The 15,406-nt window shown below is 38.1% G+C and overlaps 1 protein-coding gene across 2 annotated transcripts in view; it reads left to right on the forward strand.

Annotated features, from left to right (window-relative positions):
- Positions 1-11,307, forward strand: part of CAPRIN1 (cell cycle associated protein 1) — a 32,137-nt gene extending 20,830 nt beyond the window's left edge. For both annotated transcript variants that reach the window (XM_065636942.1, XM_065636941.1), the window contains 10 exons: positions 2,127-2,282; positions 3,113-3,221; positions 3,695-3,756; positions 5,070-5,180; positions 5,711-5,860; positions 6,053-6,203; positions 7,014-7,208; positions 8,026-8,126; positions 8,975-9,038; positions 10,045-11,307. In XM_065636942.1, the coding sequence (XP_065493014.1) occupies positions 2,127-2,282; positions 3,113-3,221; positions 3,695-3,756; positions 5,070-5,180; positions 5,711-5,860; positions 6,053-6,203; positions 7,014-7,208; positions 8,026-8,126; positions 8,975-9,038; positions 10,045-10,109 (1,164 nt within the window). In that variant the 3' untranslated portion in view covers positions 10,110-11,307. The remainder of the gene's footprint in view (positions 1-2,126; positions 2,283-3,112; positions 3,222-3,694; positions 3,757-5,069; positions 5,181-5,710; positions 5,861-6,052; positions 6,204-7,013; positions 7,209-8,025; positions 8,127-8,974; positions 9,039-10,044) is intronic.
- The last annotated feature ends 4,099 nt before the right edge of the window (positions 11,308-15,406 follow it).

Consider the following 15,406-nt stretch of genomic DNA (forward strand, 5'->3'; position numbering starts at 1 on the left):
CTTGAAACTTTTTTAGTAGGTTCCTCCCACTATGATTATAATAGCACCAAGTACCTGGTAGTGACAATAAGACTAAAGGGATAGACCCTAACCGGTTCCTTTTGACATTAAAAAAAAAAAAGGTTTGAAGAAGACAATGTAAAATATTAAGCACCATCTGAAATTAGTACTGTACTATTTGTGAAAAAGGGAAATGTTTGATAGAATTTTGTCCCAGTCACGTGTCGATTATTCCATCAACTTATGTTTTCTTGAAGATACTGAACTTTTGTGACTGACGTGGACTTCGTAAGTTGCATGACAGTACTCAAATAATTGAGAACATTTTTGGTAACAATTACGTAGTAGACAAAACCAGCAGCTATGCATCTACAAGTTTCACCTAGTCATCTGGCTCGCTTTTTATCTTTCATTTTAAAGCTTTGTGGTGTGCGAGAGGTCTGCATGTGTGCTCTAGATAACATTTTCAGAAAGGTGTTTTTTCTACTCACAGAGCTTAGTTCTTATTTTGGAAACAGTCTGAAATTTGGAGTTTGAGGACTGTATAATACAGCAGGGCAGTTGTGTTTAATTTCCAGTGTGGATATACTTCTATGGGAATTGTCAAATTCCTTCTGTTTGGATGGCTAATAGTGGAGATTTGGATCTGAAGGGACTCTTGAAAAGGAATGTAGGTTGTGGTCGGTGTTTTGTTTTGTTTAGAGATTTTCTTTGTTTTTTGTTTTCTACTGCAGATAGCTAGGGATTTGGTCAAGGAAAGAGTCATTTGAGTCTGTGAGGCGCTTGCATGTGTGGAATGTCACCTCCAAACGCTATACGTGAGCAAGGAGTTGGTGTACTGCAAGATGCTATAGGTTTCTTTGAGAAGTTTAAAAAAAATTACAGACTTTGAGGAGGGATGGAGGGAGTTCAAGTTTAGAGTTCAGGCCCGTGGTTATAGAACTGGTCTAAAATAGGACTGTTTTGCCACTTGTCACGACTGCTGTACAAGAATCTATTCCACAGCTGTAATCAGAAACCAGATATTTTATATAAATATTTTGAACTTTCAGGTAAATGTATGCTAATTTATATCCTGTGCACCTGTAAGTTGAAGGCTTGCCTGTTTGTCTGGAAGATTATTAATAATTAAAAACTTATGGGAATAGAGAAGTGATAGATAAGTTACTGACAATGATCCATCTTTTTAAAGAACCATTGTTGACATAAATGCAAAGTGAAAGGGGCACTCTCTGTTGTGGGAGTTGCCTAAAGAGCAAAACTGGGAATGCGAAAATGCAACTTTGTGCAGCTCGACTGTCCTTGTAATGATCTATTTTCAAACTATTTGATGCTGGATGTTCTTAGATGCTCATGTTGAAGCTTTCCTGGTTGCTCTGCTCTCTTTGATAAGGTGGTGGTTGAAAACGTGTTGCTGTTTGTACCTTTATTTCCATGCACCATATTGGAATATGTCTAGTGAATCAGTGCTGCTGGTGTGTCCCCGCGGTGCTATCTTGCAATCTTCCCATCGCGCAAACCTGCCTGCTGTTCTTCAAGACCATGAATCAGCCTGTTAGGATAACACCTGAGAACTCAGGTCTAGATGTGGCTGTGAAAGTTTCAATTTTTGAAATCTTAAGACCGACCCATAAATTCTGACTGTACTTAAATTTACCAAAAAGGGATGAGAAAATTGTTTTCTATGTGTGCACGTTTCTGAAACGTACTTTTCCCTTTCTTCAAATTTCCAAATGTTGATAAATTGCTGTCTCAAATCCTGCTGTTAAAAAAACCAAACAACAAAACAAAAACAAACAAAACAAAAACCCCAAAAAACAAACAAAAAACCACCTTGTAATATTGAACAAAATTTTTGTTAGCACTACTCTTAATGAGGAATAGACTAGATGGAAAGAAAATAGAGCACGGTCTGAGCTCTCTCATCCTGTGAAGTGCTCAGATTGTTAGTTGGCCACCAGTATTGGCATGACTATAGGAGGATGTAGTATTTTTCTTCAAGGACACTACAGTAATTATGTCTGTAATGAATGAAGCAATAGCCATAAATGTCAGGAATGACTGAGTCACTTCTGTGCAGTGTTATCTTAAGCTGAAATTTCAGTCGGTTGCTTGTTTCCTGCTAGGTCGTAAATTCGCTGCAGCAACAGACACAAGCGACGTCTCCTCCCGTTCCTGAAGCTCACACGCTCGGTGCTGTGGCTCAAGCGGATCCTCTCGTGAGGAGGCAGCGAGTACAGGACCTCATGGCACAGATGCAGGGCCCCTATAACTTCATGCAGGTACATGAACCCACTGCAGTGCTGTGAAGACAGAACCAAAGAAACAAAATAGCGCTTTCTGGCCGTTAGTCATGATTTTATTAAAGAGTCTGCTGTAGTTTATTTGAAAAGTAAAATGGTCTTGCAAATTGTATAGTGCTGTCTTGTCGAAAGCCCACAAACCTGTGTTACTGTCAAATTGCAATTAGGATGTTATTTAGCTTTTCAGTCCTTGGTTGTACTAAATCTACAGAGAAGGCAGAACAGTGTGCATCACTGGGAGCTGTAGTGTATTCTGCTTACGTGAGATCAGCCATAAAATATCCCTTCTAGAAACTAGCTCTAAATTTTGTTATGAAAAACATCTACAACACGTGAAGAGAATACTTTTTGGGTTGCTTCTTGAAGGCCCTTTTTTAACCTCTAAAGTTAGAGCAACTAGAAATGTGTTGGGACATAATGGAATACAGAAGAAACCTCTTCTCCTCAACAAAGAAAAGTAGACGCCTTGGTAACAAATGAGGCATACACTTATGTTCTTTTTGTTTCTTCCTACGAAGTGCCGATTTAGGATGAAGAATAGATTGCTGCCTGTTCTGTCTGGCCATTAAAATCTCCTTCCAATTATCTTTTTATCAGATAAGCTGTAATCTGCATACATGGACTGAATTTTTGTTGTGATAAACATTTGGGAATTTTTATTCTTTTAATTGATGTAAAATGTATTGTAAACCCAGCAGTTGTGTAACTGTGGACTAAGCTTCAATTGTGACCTGGTCATTTCTGTATTCTGAATGTTAATATTTTAAAAATACAGTAAATTAGATTAGATTTTTTTTTTTTCCTGCCAGGACTCTATGCTGGAGTTTGAGAACCAAACACTTGATCCTGCCATTGTATCTGCACAGCCCATGAATCCAGCACAGAACTTGGACATGCCACAAATGGTTTGCCCTCCAGGTTTGTAATGGTAAATCCTACACATAAGTATTGGGGAAGCCTGCAAGTCGTCTCTTAGAAATGCTTCAGTTACTGCTACGTACTAAAGGGGCTGTCTCGAGTAATAATATAGTACTGTTCAAGTGTGTTTATCTCAGAAATGTGATTGTACTTCTGAAGCATACTATTTGTAGGCTTGAGATTCTCACTTGCTTCTAGATTTTGCTTGGAAATGTGAAACATTTTAAACCTTTTAAATGGACAAAATGTGGTTTTGCTGAGCCTTTTGGAAACGGCTGGATTGTTTTGGACAACTGGAAAAAAAACGTACTTTGCATGGAAATCGTGGTATTTTGAGTATAGTGTTGCCATGCTGAAGGCATAATCATCTTTATGATGATGAGCTCTAAAATAACTGAATTAGATAAGATGGTAATGAAATTCTGTAAAAGGTTTGATTGTGCTATGTAATAAGTGAAATTACTTTACTTCAGTTCATGCTGAGTCAAGACTTGCCCAGCCTAATCAAGTTCCTGTGCAACCAGAAGCTACACAGGTAACATGTTTAGTAAATTGTATTTTGGATTTTAAATTGATTTTTTTAGTCTTGATGTTACAGTAGGATTTAATTTCTAACTATATGAGAAACTCAAAAAGCTGAAGTTCTGATTTTTGGGAAATCTGTTATCTCCATTATCTCTTCAGCATACTTGCTAAAAAGCGTAATTATATGCAGTTTTTATGCTACGCAGACATTGCATGTTTTGTGGAGTCTCATCCGGCATTGCCCTGTTTGGAAAACTGATGGCTTCAAGGCTGAAGTACAAGTTTTTTGGGGAAACTGCATTTCTAATTAGGCCCCTTAAGCTGAAGAGCACAAACACAGAAGCCGTTGCAGTTTGTGCTGCCCATTCTAGTGGCCCAGTGTGGACTTCTCAGCAGTTACCAGTTCTTGCAGCCTCTGGAGTTCACCTCAGTCTTCAAATTCGGTGTGTCAATGTAATTTTTGGGGCACAAACAGACTTCCATATGCCTGTGTGTTAGACTGCTATCGCTTATAATCTGTATTCCCTGTGACAGTGGGGAATTGTAAGTGTTTTCCTTCTCCATAATGAAAAAAAAACTGAATTCTGCTCTAATACAGCAGTTTAACTTGGTGTTTCTCTGTGCATTTAATAATTTCACACCAATAATTTGCATAGTAGCATTCTCTTCCATATTAAACTATGTGTAGAAATATCCTTAAATTTAGATAGAAGCAAGTTGTCATTGCAACAGAAATGCTCAAATCAAAATTACTCAGTTAAAGGGCAGTCTGTGTCTGTTCAAATGGTGTCAGACCACAAATAGATTTTATGAATTAACTAGATAGTTTGTAGTGTTGGTTTTGACTTGTTCTATTAAGCGTCGGTCCCAGTTTCTTGGAAAATATTTAATACTGGAGTTGTAGAGCAGTCAGGATGAGTTTGAATGCTGCTTTCACTTGAGCTTTCCTGAAATTTCTGTTTAAGTAGAATCTCTTAAACTTGTTTCTGCAGCATATAAATGATGTGTTCACCTTTTCACTAAGATGTGTTGGGTTCTTACTCATTTGGTCAGTGATTAAAGAACATCCTGATTTTGTATTAAGCATGTGTGGCATTTCTGAAGGACTCTGGTCTCAAGTAATAAATCTGATCCCTGTACGTGTTAGAATTTATGTCGAGATGAGGTGGTTAAACTTCTTCTTGTAAAAAAGTAAAAGTTTTAATAGTTGTAAAGATTTGCTGGAATACATAGCATTCATTCCAGAGTCCTCTGATACTTTTTTAATAAAACTATGCGCGAGTGTCAGCTGACTTTGGGGTGCTTTGGGGTTTATTTTATCAGGTTCCCTTGGTTTCTTCTACAAGTGAGGGATATACAGCCTCCCAACCCATGTACCAGCCTTCTCACACAACAGAGCAACGGCCGCAGAAAGAATCAATTGACCAGATTCAGGCAAGTTGGATTTCACAGGGGTGGGTAGGACTCTGCAGGTGTCATCAAATGTTAGCCTGTGTTTCTTCGTAAATAAAGTTTTGTAATTTTTAATTACCTCTTGATGGGGGCGCTTCAGTTCTGTTTAATTTGAAAATTTTGAGCCTGTGACCAGTAAGTCCTTTGTAGTAAGACTTTTAACTTACTGGATTGTCTGATTAGTTAGAAGTAACGTGCCAACATCAGCATTTGAGAATCTGTGCTGTTGGCTTAAGAAATGCAATTTATTTTCTTACATTAACTAGAGGTTAGCTCAGGAACTTGTTCATTTCCCTTTGTAGTTTTTTCTAGTTGTGTTTCGAATTAAATAGATTGGTTTTTCCTCTCCCGTTATTCTGTTGTGAATGAGGCTTTTCAGCCGAAGTAGAAAACACTCATTTGTTGAGGTGAACCTGAGGTGTTGCCACTTTTTTTGGCTTTAAAGTGAAGTTTTCAAGTTAATCTTATGTTATTTAAAAAGCTGCTAAAATGTTGTTTATTTTAATTACTAGGCTTCAATGTCACTGAATGCAGACCAGACCCCTTCATCATCATCACTTCCCACTGTGTCCCAGCCGCAGGTGTTCCAGGCTGGATCCAGCAAACCTTTGCATAGCAGCGGAATCAATGTTAATGCAGCTCCATTCCAATCCATGCAAACAGTAAGTAGTAAATTAATACCGAATCCCTTTATTTTGGTAGTCATTCCTTTCATTGTTGGAATCAGTCTTGTAACTAATTACATAGAATGGTGTTTGGTTATTCATGTTTCTCAGACTTGCATACTTTGCATGATGTGATGAGGAATTGTGGAAAATGAATCGGAGCAGAGAGCTTTGTTTCTACCATCACAGGTTTTCAACATGAACGCACCTGTTCCTCCTGTTAATGAGCCAGAAACCCTTAAGCAGCAAAATCAGTACCAGGCCAGTTACAACCAGAGCTTCTCCAATCAGCCTCACCAAGTAGAACAATCAGATCTTCAGCAAGATCAGCTCCAGACAGGTAAGCTTTTTTAGCAAAAACTAAAACGGCAACAGTTTCAGTAGAGCAGATGATCAGGCTGTGAAGTCCTAGTAATATCGGGCTAAATTTTACAGCTGTTTTGCTCTTACATATGGAATTCCTCTTTTATTACGCTTCCTGAGCCTATAGCTCTTGGATTGCTTTTATAATCCACTTCATTCCTGACGATTCTGTGAAGATGTAGTGCCATACTTTACTGCAAAGATGCAGATGGTCTCAGGTTGTCCGTTCTGCTCTTGCCTTTTCATTCACACATCCTGGAGAAAGAAAGAATCCTCCCGTCTCTACAGGCAAAATGGCAGCTCTGTTAAAACGTTCCCATCAATCTCACCATTATCAGCACAACTACACCTAACAGAGAATTTTGTGAAAGCAAAGATTTGTTAGTGGTTCTCTGCCAGTTCAGAGGGGAGGAAGTTACAGAAGTGGGTTAACTTATTCTTACTGTTCTTTTCCCGTGTGGTGTTGATTTTTAAAGTGTTTGGAATACCACAGGAAATTTGTACTTGCATTAGGAATACTTGTTGCTGAACTTGCACTAGAGACTTCTTGGCACTGAGTTAAATAAACTCTTTGTCATTTCTGGATTGTTCTAATATTGTGGGATATCTGAGTACTAAACTTGAAACTTAATTCTACAGATTATTTTTCTTTGAATGGGTGAGCATTTATTGATGTGTTCAATGGTATTTCAAAGCTTTGAATGTTGAGTTTGAAGAGGGTATATGTGGGAACATAAAGAAACGCAGACTTTTTATACTTCATTTTTTCTCCCTGCTTCCAATATAGTGGTTGGTACTTACCATGGTTCCCCGGACCAGCCTCACCAAGTGGCGGGGAACCACCAGCAACCTCCCCAGCAGAATACTGGATTTCCACGCAACAGTCAGCCTTACTACAACAGCCGAGGAGTGTCTCGTGGTGGATCCCGCGGGGCTCGTGGCTTAATGAATGGTTACAGGGGACCGGCAAATGGATTTAGGGGTAAACAGCTTTATTCAACTCAGTCATTTGACTTTTATTTACTTCTTGCTGGGAACACCATGTCAAGATACCAAGTGTTAAACCGACCTCTTGTAGTAGTATCTCTGTTAAGATACTTAAACTCATAGTGATTCCATTTGCTTTAGCTAACTTAAGCAACTTAAAAGCTAGGTGTTTAGTTAGGCTTCCTACTAGGATGTTAAAAAAAAAAAAAACAACTTTTTTTCTGTTCTGTGCTGAAGGCTTAGTGTTAGTTTGATTAGACATCTACTGCAAGTAGAAATACCCAACAGAATTTCACAAACATCATCCGAGGGAATTAACAGGAGTGGAGGAATGATATTGTAGTTCTGGATAAATGAGAGAACTGTTACGATTCCTGGAGATGATTATATGTGTGTGTTAATGTTATGAAGATGTGTATGTTAGAATGTGGGAGGCCGTTTCCTTTTGAGGTGTTCTGGGATTAGACTGAAGGATGCGGCACTGTGTTCTTTTCCTCTCATGTGGCTGCAGAGTAGAGGAGAAACCTGTATAATAAAAATACAACTGATAGTAGTAGGGAATGCCGTGGTCACTTTTTGTCTGCTTAAAATGGATGTGGATTCCAAGTGTAGGTCATCATTCTCGTTTCTTGTAATAGTATTAGTGCTGGTGTTGCAGACATTTGCTCGATTTGCAGGTCAATAGTACTTAAAAGGTTGGGGTTTTTTTCCCGTTAGGCAAAGGTAAAATACTGTTACTGTTTTTCTTTATATGGTAGCATAATGTAATACATTATCATTTCCAAATGAAAGACTTGTCCCCTGTTCCCTAGGAGGATACGATGGCTACCGTCCTTCCTTTTCCAACACTCCAAACAGCGGTTACACGCAGCCCCAGTTTAATGCTCCTCGGGATTATTCGAACTACCAGCGGGTAAGCTACCGTATGTTGTGACATTCTAGAAGTAGAAGCAAAAAGTACCTATCAATGAAAGTGCTCAAACAAATCCGTTAGTGAAGACTTTTCTGAGGACTTTTTTTATTGCTAATGAAGACAAAAGTTTCAGGTACTAAAAAGATATTTAGAAACAGCAGAATGCTAAATGGCTGGTGGTAATTGGGAAATGTGTTCCGTTTGGCCAATGGATCTCTAAAGGAATTAATCTAGTAACCAGAGTGAGGTTGAGTGAATTAGAAAGAACTCGTAAATTTTTTTCACAGCTTTGTAAGAAAGGAACTTAAGAACTTAAATCTGTTGAAATTAATGTTTCAAACTTCTTTGGGATTGCCCGGATGTTACTCTGAAATTTGCATAGAGTTGTGTTCAGAAGGAAGTATGTTTGCTCAAAGCTTATGCTGACTGGAAAATGTCTAACTTTATAAGCAAATGAGACGACAGATTTTGATCCTGGAGTTAAAATGTCACTTCATTTGTTGACGGGTGCTTTAGCAAATTAATCTGAGGTCTGTGTGGTTCGAAAAATTTGAACACTAAATAGGTCTTCTTACGTTTCTTATTTATATTGAACAATGTATCCTGTAAATGGAGAGAGAATTCGTTGTCGTATGTTTTATTATACCTGTTAGGCACTAGCAGGAGTAAGAATTTATTTTTCTAAGATTAATTTAAACAAATAAAATGCTGTATGTTGAAGTCACAGGTGTTTTGCCCAGTTCACATTGTTTTAAAAGCCCATTGTTTTATTGGCACTTAACAGCTTCCTGAAATATAACAAAATGCCCGGGTTTTATGTTGTAACTTTTTTCACTTCTTTGCTTCAGGATGGATATCAACAGAATTTCAAACGTGGCGCTGGACAAAGTGGACCCCGGGGAGCTCCTAGAGGTAATTCCCAATAGTGAAGAATTGATTTGGGCTGAGTGGAAGTTTCTGATCCAACTTCTGAAGCTTTGGATTTAAAAAGCAACCTTACTCCATATTCAGCAGGTCACAATTGAAGAACAAACTTACTTTCCTCCAACCTCATGATTGACTCTGTTTTTGAGCAGGGGTTGGACTTGCAAGACCTCCCGAGGTCCGTCCTGCTGGCTTGAATTATTCTGTGGTCCTTTGAATGCGTGGTGGAAGTTTAGTTGGGTGTTGAATGAGGAATTCTTTGAAAATAAGTTACAACAATTGCTTTTGACCCTTTAAATGTAGAATTATTTAATTGCCTTTCATTAATGAAAGCCTTGAGAAAGAGATTTTTTTTGTGTGTGTGAAATTTATTGTGGCTTAAGATCTCCTTACTCCAGTAGTTTGCAAATAGGGCTTGCTTCTAAAGCAGACATCACTAATTGTACGTTACTCTGCACTAGAAGTTGTCCTTCTCCATCTGTTGTGGAGGTCGGTTCTGATCTAAGGATACAAAACTTTCCTCTACTTTGATCTGGTCCTTGATCCAATAGAATTGTTGCTTTTAGCTCAGGGAGGTGTGTTGTCTTGTAGCTTCAGAAGTGCTAGCCACTTGTTCCTCTGAGAAAACAAACAAAAAAACCCCACATATGTAATGAGGCTGTAGTTGAACTTCTAAGTTTTATTTTCAACGCTACTTCTACTGTTCTTTTTGTAGTAGATTTTTGGTAACGAGACTGTCTTTGTCTCGATACAGACATTTCCATGAGAATCTTTAGTTATCAGCAGATCTGGGGGAAAATAGTATTGGGATAAAGCTGAAAACTGTAAAGACTGGTTACGTACTGTTTAGTTTTGATTTGAAGGAGCTTTTAGAACCATATATAGTCTAAATACACCTGGGAATTCTTACCTAGTTCAGACCGGAGCTTATAGGGGTTTTTTAAAATAACCCGACTTTCTGCATCATTCTAATATCTTTTTCTCCGTTTTCTAGGTCGTGGAGGGCCCCCAAGACCAAACAGAGGGATGCCTCAAATGAATGCTCAGCAAGTGAATTAAACAAATTCACAGGATTACATTAAACGCCAAAAACACACTGGCCAGTGTACTATACATGTTACCAGAAGAGTTATTATCTATTTGTTCTCCCTTACAGGAAGTTTGTTGTAAAGGGACTATTTTCATTACCCATAATGACAGGACTACAGTTGCCAGCTTTATATTACCTGGATATGGAAAGGAACAAAACAACGTTTACTCTGCATGTTCTGTCCTAAGCATCATCTTGAGCCTTGCACATGAGATTCAGATTCCTCACCCTGCTAAGAGTAAAGCAAAAAAAAAAAAAAAAAGGCAATTTTCAAGGTGATCCAATCTCCATGGTTAACTGAAGTGGCAGGAAAAAGCAAAGACTCACTTCTGACATTTAAAAGTGATGTAACTTACAATTTGGATCAAATCTGCAAATTTGTGAAGATTTGCTGTGGTGGCAGTTGACAAAACTTAATTGTTCCCATGAAAGGATGGAAAAGGTGAAGTGTGGCTTGGTAAAGCAACTGCATTTCAGCTTTTTCTTATTAAATTGAAGCACTGAACAGTTAAAGATGCATAGCAATGTATATTTCCCTGAATAGACAAATAGGCTTCTAGCCAGTTTTTGACAAAGAAGCAGCACCCTTAGCTACAGCACTCCTCATTTACTGTGGCTAAGGATTTAAAATCGCTTGTGTAACTGCTAATGTAATTGTGTAATATTTTTTTAAAGAAACAAAAAAAAGAAAAGCTTTGATTTGGCACTTCAGCAAAATTTTGCGACAAATGTGAGATATAATCTGGATGGCCACTCTTATTTGATGTGAAGTATTTAGATATCTCTCTTGAAACACTTCTCAGTTTCTTTGATAGCAATGACTTTTGTAAGGATTGGTACTCTCTATCATTCCTTATGACTTGCACATTGTCTGTCACTAATACTTGACCTTGCTGTATTCTCACCTAAATAACTGATGCCGGTACTGATGGAAATCTCTAATGGATAATCATAACACTTTTGGTCACATGTCCTTTTGTCTTTCCTGCAGCCTTGAAGGTTTTAAGAAATCTCAAATGCCCGCTGCTGCTGCCCTTTTAATTGCTCTCTTTTGAAAAGCACCAGTCTGTGTTTGAATTGATTTCCCCTTTGGAGGGAAATGACAGCCAGCAGTTACAGTTCTAATGATATAAGCAAGACAAATAAAACATGTTTATAAAAATTGTATCCTGGAACACTGGTTTTCAACGACTGAAACAAATTTAATGTAACGGGGTGACATTTCCTAAGGTTGGGTTGTTCCGGTTTTTTTTAAATCCTGGTAGATTCTCTTTTTTTTCCCCTGAATAGTCGCAAACCCTCCTCCTGTTTGTTCTCATTTTATTCTAATAGCTGTGACTTCTTCTGGGAAACTTTTCTTTTTATGGACTTTTCATCAAGGCAGCAATGTATAAAAGAAATGGCATAAGACTAGGAGCTGGAAAATACCAAGTCTTAGTCACGTTTTACTGCATACTTGTGGTATAACCTTTGGAAACTCACTTGTGCCTACCTTTTGCGCACATGCACTCTCTCTGCAGTGGGGAGAATTTATTGATAGCTGCCTCCATAGAGGTGTTGGTAGTTGTGTTGCATTCTATAGCACGTGCAAGAAGAACACTGCTATGGATGTTAAGTATTGCTCATCAAATAATTTCTACCTGTGGAAAGGTGAAATTAAGGAACAGCTACGTGTTAACTGGTACCTGTACAAAACTGAAGGTTGTTTTCACTCAGAGGGTCATTTCTACTTTGTATCATAACTGAACTTTCAGAATTTTTAGTCATATTTTGACTTCATTGTGAAATTATCTGAAACTCCATACAAATACATGGTGATATCACTTTTCCATGTTCTGTGTGAAGAGCACAAATGAGAAATCTTTTTACTGGGAGAGGCGATAAGCTTGTGAAGATGATATTACACACCAGACATCTTGAAATGCTGCTGATGGCTGGAAGCGGCAGTTGACTTAGTCAAGGCCTAGAAACATTCTGTACCGGTCCAAGATAAACTGCAGCCCGGTGAGAAGTTGCTGTTCTGTGTCTTTTTTAGGAAGCTATTACTGAGATAATAGTCCTGACTGTTTTTTAACTGGAAAAAAATAAAAAAAAAGGAGACCTTTTAATGTTGAACTGATGTAGGAAAACAGTGAATTCTTTTTTTAATTATTTTTTTGTGCATCGGCTTTTTAAAGCTATTTGGCTTTTTCCATCGCACACCAAATGCTTCTGAGGTAGCTAATTAATTGTTGTTTGGCAGTAAACTTGCGGCATACTGAATTAAGGACCGCTGAACGGATCAGAACATTCCATTTACAGGTTTGGGGTTGTGGGGGTTTTTTAACTTAAATTTATTAATGAAACAGTGGGTAGTTGAGAGGCCTCTTAATTGAGACACAACTTTGTAAGCCTTTTGGTGTATGAAAATGGTCTTTAGAGTAGTTGCTCCACTGTATGCTGATAGAGGGAGATGTGTTCTAATAATAACCATCAAACAAGTACGTAAAATGTGTTTAATCTGGGAATTTGCACCGATTCCTTTAATCTCAGCACATGTGTCTAATAAACGGTATACTGAATTATTGGCTTGAGTCCCAGTATGGCATATAGATCCACCAACTGGTTTCCTGGCCTGTTCAGGGGAGTTTTTAAGTATCTTTATTCTGTAACTTCGCTCTAGATCTGAGTGACATCCAGATCGCAAGCACTCCTAGATAAGTCTTTTTCAAAAGGATATCTAATATTGCTGGGCTGTGATAACGTCCAGCGGTATGTGTTTGATAGCAAACTAACAGCTTCAGCATCTTCCTCTTGGCTGTAATAAAAGGATTCTTGAGTAAATAATTTAAAAATGACTTGAGTTTCCAGATGTTTCTACCTAACATTACTGTGTCTGAGAAACCTGGATCCTCCCTAGACATCCTACTAAAGAATTTAACGGAGAAAGTATGAGCTGTTGTCTCATGCCCAAGGTCAGTTTTGTCCTACATTTTACCTCTACCTTGTATATGAGCTGTCTTTTTAGGAACGGTTCGCCAATATGATTTTTGGATTTCACTGTAGAGGGAATTCTAGACTTCAATGAACCCCTGTTTTCTTTCCAAGGTACTTTTGTGTCTAGAAATCTCCAAGGCATCATCCAGAGTAGCTGGAAAAGTAACGTTGACTTCTTGTTAACAGCCAGTTAATATATTCTGCTGGGACTTCACAACTGTCAGAGAACTTCGTGACCTTAAAAATGTGTCTTCTGAAAATGTCCTACCAACCTTCTTTGTTAGGCAGGTTCTTGGATGGGCTTACAGGTCACCCTCAGACGTGGCTTTGGAGAATGGGTCGAGCTTCCTTCTTTCCCCCAAATAATTACTTAGGAGAAGAGTTATTGCAAAAGGCTTTAACTCTAGACGAATACTGAAAAGGCAATAAATGATACTGAAAAAAAGTGGTTAAACTTTTTTATGATTAAAAGCAAATAGGGCAAAACCTTTGTGGTCCTGCAGAATAAGATCTAAACCAAATTGGTGAGAAAAATTTTGATTTATTTATTTGTTTTTTAAGTTCCAGCATTGGCTGAGTAGTTGACCTTTGGTCTTTCAAATCTACGTGCCTGTTTTTGCCCTGTTCCATCGGCATTGAATATGGATGGGACTAGGAAGGTTTTTAGTGGCCTGAAGTTCTACAGATTGGGGTGAGGAGGTGTGTTTCACCACTGATTCGACCAAAAAATCAGTGTCTCACCTGAAAAGCAAGGACAAAATGGTCCTAAACAACAAAACTTTCTCTTGAACTTAGAAGGTTTTTTCCTTATTTAAATCTGGGCTTAAGTACAGTTCCGATTATTGTCTGGAACTTCACTGGAAACTCAAACATTGCAAAATTGTGTAGTTTCCCTCTAATTTTGGTTTCCTCTAGATGATGAAAATGGTTAAAACTTCTTTGTTCCATCACAACATGAGCATCTGAGTGTTTGGGCTCATCTTGGCTGTTGTGAAGTCAGTGGCAGAACTTAACAGAAAGAGCTTTGCCATGGACTTTGGGGAAATTCCCGTATTATTATGTGGTTTATGTTTGGTTGATTTGTTTTTCCAGAGGAAGGGAAATGGGGGAAGGTCCTTCAAACTTCCAATTTGGGAATCCTGCTTGATTTTACCTTCAAATGTGTTTTTTTTGTCCCAGTCAGGACATTTTCCACAAGGAAAGGTTCCGTGATTTGAGCACCACGGAATTGGCATTCGAATCATTTAACGTCAACGGGAAAGAAAACATCTACGTTGTAGTACACCCTTAAAGAAACTTAATGTCTCTTTATGTAACAGCAAAGCCCTGGCCCTTGTAGATTTCCTCAAAAACTTCAAACCAGCATCTTTGATTTCTGCCTCTTCCTCTGGAGTTTCAGAAACGGAGTGTTGTTGAAATGTTGGTGTGTTATGGCAGAGCTCTGATGAGAAACCAGTTTTCCACATGGTTTATCTAAGGGATGAGGTGCTATCTCATTAACCACTTTCTTATCCTTTTTGAATATAACGCAGTTAAAATTATTTGTGGCTCTGTTGATCTAGCCTTAATGGAGGGAAAGAAACCTATTTTCCAAAATGCACATCTTGAGGCAAATTTGAGCGGTGCTTGAGAGAACCGTATTGGGAAAACTTCAGCCTAACTTGACATTTAGTTCTGAATTGGATCTGTGTTGGCTCTTGCTGCAATTATTAACCCGTTAATTTTAAAAGGTAGGTTCTGTTCCCCCCCAAACTCTTGTTACGGTTCATAATCAGATGGGTGTAACTAGCTCAGTTCTAATTGCGATGGCCAATTTCTCCTTTCTGTAAAATGTGCTCGAATACCTAGTAGTGGATCAAGAGTACACCTCAAAGTTTGGTATCAAGATAAATTTTAGTAATTATCCATTAGACTTTTAAAAAATGTATTTCCTTTTATGAAACTATTCAATTTAGAATAAATTTTAGTAATGCATCTATCATATAAAATAAGTCTTCAGAATTATGTTTTAGTTAATTGTCAGATTTAAATATTCCGATGGCCTTAAACATACTTGTACATATGTCTTTGCAGTTCTTTAACTCAGCGTTTAAAATAAATTGGTCCGTGGCTTATGTAAACACCTGAAAAATAAATCTATTTAAATGTTTTATGTCCTTCCCTTTTAAGCAAATATTTCATACCTATACCTGAAGGGATCGTCTCGCTACGCTTCTGTTGCATTGGTGGTTTTGCATCGGTAACTGGATTTACCTGGGTTCACCTCCTCAAAAATACCCCAAAATACCTC

The sequence above is a fragment of the Caloenas nicobarica genome, chromosome 5, assembly GCF_036013445.1.
Source record: "Caloenas nicobarica isolate bCalNic1 chromosome 5, bCalNic1.hap1, whole genome shotgun sequence".
Lineage (NCBI taxonomy): Eukaryota > Metazoa > Chordata > Aves > Columbiformes > Columbidae > Caloenas > Caloenas nicobarica.